This window comes from Contarinia nasturtii, unplaced genomic scaffold, assembly GCF_009176525.2.
Source record: "Contarinia nasturtii isolate CC-2019 unplaced genomic scaffold, AAFC_CNas_1.1 Cnas_scaffold_3764, whole genome shotgun sequence".
Classification (NCBI taxonomy): domain Eukaryota; kingdom Metazoa; phylum Arthropoda; class Insecta; order Diptera; family Cecidomyiidae; genus Contarinia; species Contarinia nasturtii.
The window spans coordinates 1,230-8,030 of NW_022201061.1; the positions used below are offsets into that span (position 1 = coordinate 1,230).

Consider the following 6,801-nt stretch of genomic DNA (forward strand, 5'->3'; position numbering starts at 1 on the left):
TTGGCTAGTTGACCGGAAAATTGAAGTGCCCCAAAATTTTACCCTCAAACAAAATTTTAAAAAATGAGCATTATTAAGTACATTTTTGGTACAATTAGTCAAATCTAGTCCCAAGTTTCGAATTTCACATGACCGGACATAGATCTAAATAAACGTTACGAGCCAACATCAGCCGTACGTAATGATGAGCAGCCGATCCGAACCAAAGATGGTCGGAGAACGGTCGGTATATGAATGATTTCGTCATCGCATGTTTTTTTGGAGTTCGGTATTGGTTGGATACTCGGTGGTGTTATCAAAAAAATGAAACATTTGTTTTCTCTTTTTTTTCAAAAATTTGAATGGATTTTCGTTATTTTTATTCTCATTTTTATAATTCGTCATTTTTTCGCATTTCATTCGTTTATTAATAATATTTAATATTTATATCATTTTAAATTTCTATTCAAACACATATCCACGTATTGGTGTTTTTTTGTGTTTTCTTTACAGCTGAAATATTAAAAGCATCTGAGGAATTTTAAATGTTATTATTAATATACTTAATCCAATAATCTCAGTCTTTAAAAAAAAAAAATCTAAAAAGCGAATGACTCTGCGAATATTTGCATCTTGCACCTAGATTTTCACTTTCAATAAATTCTGAAATTTTTCTATTTTACAGCCGAAACAGAAAACCCAACTAACAATAAAATGAAATCTTATCGATTCAACATCCTTTTAAATTTCAACATTTAATATAGAAGTGAAATCGAAAAATTTCGCACTACTTGTTTATTACTTTCATTCTCTATACACTAAAGATTAGTTCAGAAATTCCCAGGTTTCAGATTTTTTTTTTTCTTTTTTCTTTTTTTCACAAGTCAAATTGACCTATCTAACGCTTTTTTGCATTTTTTTTTATTTAATAAAGTCTGTAATTAATTTCAAACATTTAAAAATAAATTCATAATTATAAGCGTTACAATTCGGTATAAATTTTAAAATAGGGAAATGTGAAATTGAATTTATGCACTGTGTAACAACATGGACGGAATGTTAAAGTTTACCTTTACATTAAATCTTTTTGGATTACTTTGGTAACAAAAATTCCAAATAATTAACATTTAACCCATTTTGTTACAGACTATCTGAGTGTATTCATGTGTGTGTGTGTGTGATAATGTGTTTGCTTTGTTGTGCCGATAGTCCTAATTATTAAGGATTGTGATCTGAAACCAAACCATTCCGCGAAACTCTTAAACTGCATCAATCGTTATTTAATAGTTTAAAAGCGTTTCAAACGAAATCATTTTTATAGCTATTTCTACCATTTTATTCATATTTCTACTTTAATAACAGAGAAATTCGTTAGAAGAAAATGGGCCACACATACTTTAATGTTAAATGGACTAATTTTCAATGGAAAAGCCGTATTTCCTAATTATCTCAGAACAAAGGTGAATCCCTTTTCGGTTCGTAGAATAATTAGTGTGATGATATAATTACCGTCCACTTTTATAATGTTAGTTAAACGCTTTCATTTTCTTATTAAGATACAAACTGAAAATTTCAGTTTTACAGGTATAAAAACACTGTAATGTGTGGTCAAAGTTCGAAGCGACCCAAAAGGTGTTGATGCAATCATTTAAAAATCAAAATATATGTCAACAAAGTCAAATCTCATTTCTATTTTCATTTTTATTATCATCTTTTTTTGTTACTTAAACTCTGAACAGAACTGTGCATATGTGGATACAATGATGAGAATTATGTTACGATTTGAATGTGGCGCGCTAAAAATTGGTGCTGAGACTATAGTTTATAGTTTACAAAATATGTTCTTGAATCAACCATTAAGATAAATCCAAATACTTTGATCAATTTGTCAGACAAATCGCTTAAATTGCTACGAACAAAAAAATCAACTCGACGTAAATTACACAGAAACAGACGCAATACATTTACTAATTCAATTAAATCTGATCTAAAATTATTATCAAATATGACTTACAATTCTATAGTAAATGACTATAAGTCTTTTTGGGAAAAAAAATTCAGTGAATTAAAAGTTGACAAGGATATTTTTAAACATTTCAAACGATTTTCGAATTACAAAAAGAGATATAATTTACCCGAATCAATGCAATTTAGTGAAACAAGTTCTGCTCCTTTGATAAATGATGTTGATAAAGCAAACGCATTTGCCAAACATTTTGTGGAGGCACACAATTTAACATTGAATTCTGGTCTTGATGATTTTAATGTTGAAGTAAACACATACATAAACGACACATTTGACGGAGAAAGAATTGTTGATTTTGGTATAAATAATCAGGAAGAAATTTTATCCACAAACATTAATTCACATTTTGTTGATGCTAATTTGGTAATGAATACAATACAATCTAGAAACACAAAAAAATCTTATGGTAACGACGGGGTTTCCAATTTTGTGCTTAAAAAAATTTCATCAGAAAAATTTTGTTATAAAATGTGCATTCTATTTAATCACATAATTAATAATTCATACATGCCAAAATGTTGGAAAGAAGCAATAATTATTCCTCTTTTAAAACCAAATAGGGATAAAAAAATTATTTCAAATCATAGACCAATCAGTAAATTATCCAGTTTAGCTAAGGTATTTGAAAAAATTCAGGCTCAAAAATTGGAAATTGAATGTTATGATCTAAATTTAAATTTCGAAACACAGTTCGGTTTTCGACCTGGTCGTTCCACTACTACTGCATTATTTAAGTTGGCCTCTGAAATTGCTTATGGGTTGAATGACAAAATACCCACACATTTAGTTGCACTGGATTTTGAAAAAGCTTATGATACTTTATGGATTGATGGATTGGTTTTTAAAATGCACAATATTTTAAACATAAGTCTTCCAATGTGTAAATTTGTTAAAAATTATTTGTCAAATCGTACTTATAGGGTTCAGGTTAATGATATTTGCTCTGATTCATATACAGCACCGGCTGGTACCGCTCAGGGCTCAGCAATTTCTTGTTTGCTTTACATACTCTATTTAATTGATTTTCCGAAACATACGGGTAATTTAAATATAAAAATTTCTCAATTTGCTGACGATACCCTTCTTTCAGTTCAAACTGATTTGACTGATTTGGCCTCAGAAGAGCTAAATTATTTTTTGGAAATAATTGGTAATTATTTAACAAAATGGAAAATTAAAATAAATGAAAATAAATGTGAGGAAATTACAATTTTGGGTAATATAAAGCAGACAACACAAACTGTTCGATTCAGAGCAAAAAAAATTGAATTAAAAATTAATAACAAATTAATTCCCAAAACAACAAAATTAAAATATTTGGGAATACATTTTACAAGAAATTTCAATTACAATTACCACTTGGAAATTATACGAAACAAGATGCTTGCTGCATATTTTGCATTAAAAAATATTTTTTTCAATAGGAAAATAATTAAAAACATTAAACTTTTAGCTTATAAACAAATTATCAAACCGATTGCAATGTATGCAGCTCCCATCTGGATGCAAGTGTCTAGAACACAAATAAATAAAATAGCCCTTCTGGAAAGAAAAATTTTACGAGCTTGTACTGGGCTCTACCGAAGACCGGATAGTGTAAAATACTATCCAAACAAATTAATCTATAAGGAAAGTGGAATAAATAATATTGAAAATGAGCTTGTTCAACACTCATTAAATTTTATTCTCAGGGAGAAAAATAATACCTCATCTATTATAAGATATCATTTAATTTACGATGAAGATTATATGAATTCTTTAAATTATTATAACAGTAAACCACCAATATACTTAGATTACCTCAATGATCTTAGTTTACAATCGGGCAATGAATGCTTAAATTATTTCAATAGCATACCTACAATTGAACACTACAGAAATTCAGTAATTAACTGAAAATTTAAAATTGTAAATATCAATAATTCTTTTTGATCTCTTTTTTTTATATTTCAAAAATATACAGGGTTTTTTTTTATATTTTTCCCTTGAGTAAATCCAATACTCAATACATAATCATTACATAATCTTAATTCGTGAAATCGATCAAATAACTAAATGTAGATCTTTGAAAAATCCGTATGGGATGCAAAGCTAATTTATAATTAAAACACTAGTTTATACCTTTTTCTATGTAATGTTTAGTCTTAAGAAATTTACAAATAAAGGTGAATTGAAAATTAAAATTAAAATTAAATGTTCTTGAATATCTGGTTTGTTTGTTTTGATGTTGTTTTGTTGTTGTTTGCTCTATTAATTTTACGTTCCCTTTCGATATTTTTCACCATATGAATATTTAGTCATTGGATTTCCGGACACTCCACATGTTCCAATGCCAACACGGCCATTTACATTATCCGGTGAAGCGAAAATGCTTTTTGATTTTATTTGTCCCGATTTTTTCGTATTTTTCGTTGTAAAATTGAGCCATTTATTTTTATCTTGTTCACGTTCTTCTTCCAACACTTTGAATCGTTGCTGTTTCTTTGCCTTCTTTTTCTTCAAGTATTCTTTATTGTTTGGTCGAAGTCGTCTGCAAATTAAAAACAAAAAAAAAACAAATAATCAATAAATGAAATATATAAAAAAATGTTTTCTAAAATTTGTTGTTCGATGCTTACTTATTTGACGGGAATACTTCGTTTCGTACAACGCGTTCTTTCAATTCGGCTAGTGTGGTCGTGCTGCGATTTTGATATGCTTCAAACACAACATTGACCTCACCACTTTCGCTAATGCCTTCGATTGTTGCATCGTAAAAATTACCGTCTTCGGTCCATTTGGCTTGGCATTTATCGCCGATCTTCCATTGTGGTCTAGCTTTTGTACTTTGTTCGGCTGCTAATAATGCCGCCTCAATTTCATCATAATCATCACATAAACCAGCAGCTGCTGCCGTTGCACCCGATGATGTTATTGATGATGATGACTCTCCAATGTCATCGAACGATTTTTTAGCGGCATACGATTTGTTTGATTCGACATACGATGTCTTTTTTTTGCTCTTCAAGTTGGGTTTTGATCAGGTCCCGAGTCAATTCAATCACTTCTACTAAATCCTCCTTCAATTTTAACAATTCACTGTTATCGGGATCTGTTAGCAGGGCAGCCTCCACCTAAACGGAAACAAAAATCAAATGTTAATTCAGTTCGAATTGTAAACAAAAAACACAACAAATTATAAATAACACAGAAAAATAGAGCCAAAATGTTCGGCTTTTCTGAAATGATTTATTTCTGTTTTTCTTTTGCTTACCTGCTGCAATTGCAATTTATAATTTTGTAAATCGTCGGCCATAATAACTTTACCACACTTGAACTTCTTTAGCTCACAAAATTAAAATAAATTAAGACAAATATTCGCTTGAACACAATATTATCATAAAACCTTTCTTGTCGACAGTTCGATAGAGAATGACATATTATAGACAACCAACAACATATATACAACAGTTTTTAGTTTGACATTTGTAATTACTAATTAGTCGTGTCAACGACACCAAAGATGAATTCAATCGTTCCACAGAACATCGATGCTATCAGAAACATGATAATGGAAGATCGTCATGTGACATACCGTGAGATTGAAGCTTGTCTGGGCATTAGTAGGACCAGCATACATACATAGGTCGACTGTATGGGTCGACTGTATGGGTCAGCAGTCGACTGTATGGGTCTTCCAAAGTGAAGATAACCCAACGAAAGCTGTTCGAGCAAGAAGCACTTCGAAGCAAATGATCGCCGGTTTTTTCGCGATAAGTGGACATGTAGCAACCGTTCCACTAGAGGATCGTAGGACGGTCAATTATGATTGGTACACTACCATTTGTGCCATGCTCAAAGTGTTTGGTGAATTGAGAAAAAACGATCGCCGTCGCAGAATAATTCTTCATCATGATAATGCGAGCTCTCACACATCTCATCAAACAACTGAATATTTGACCACTCAAAAGATCGAATTGATGGGTCATCCGCCGTACAGTCCTGATTTGGCCCCCAATGATTTCATTTTGTTCCCGTACGTGAAGAATAAACTGCGTGGTCAACGATTTTCAACGCCCGAAGAAGCAGTTGATGCGTTCAAAACACACGTTTTGGAGGTGTCTCACGCGGAATGAAAATACTTTTATGGCAAATGGTTCAAGCGAATGCAAAAGTGTATCGATCATCGTGAAAAAATAAATAAACCATAAAAAATAAAAAAAATATCGTTGAATTTTATTTTGGCTAGTTGACCGGAAAATTGAAGTGCCCCAAAATTTTACCCTCAAACAAAATTTTAAAAAATGAGCATTATTAAGTACATTTTTGGTACAATTAGTCAAATCTAGTCCCAAGTTTCGAATTTCACATGACCGGACATAGATCTAAATAAACGTTACGAGCCAACATCAGCCGTACGTAATGATGAGCAGCCGATCCGAACCAAAGATGGTCGGAGAACGGTCGGTATATGAATGATTTCGTCATCGCATGTTTTTTTGGAGTTCGGTATTGGTTGGATACTCGGTGGTGTTATCAAAAAAATGAAACATTTGTTTTCTCTTTTTTTTCAAAAATTTGAATGGATTTTCGTTATTTTTATTCTCATTTTTATAATTCGTCATTTTTTCGCATTTCATTCGTTTATTAATAATATTTAATATTTATATCATTTTAAATTTCTATTCAAACACATATCCACGTATTGGTGTTTTTTTGTGTTTTCTTTACAGCTGAAATATTAAAAGCATCTGAGGAATTTTAAATGTTATTATTAATATACTTAATCCAATAATCTCAGTCTTTAAAAAAAAAAA

The 6,801-nt window shown here is 30.7% G+C and overlaps 1 protein-coding gene across 1 annotated transcript; it reads right to left on the reverse strand.

Annotated features, from left to right (window-relative positions):
• Nucleotides 1–1,660: 1,660 nt before the first annotated feature.
• LOC116350159 (survival of motor neuron-related-splicing factor 30-like) lies at nucleotides 1,661–5,395 on the reverse strand. Its single transcript, XM_031781896.1, is given in 5 exon segments — nucleotides 1,661–1,819; nucleotides 4,201–4,535; nucleotides 4,624–4,995; nucleotides 4,997–5,118; nucleotides 5,259–5,395. Coding segments are annotated over 4 exon segments (810 nt in total). The 5' UTR covers nucleotides 5,301–5,395; the 3' UTR covers nucleotides 1,661–1,819; nucleotides 4,201–4,261.
• Between the last annotated feature and the right edge of the window lie 1,406 nt (nucleotides 5,396–6,801).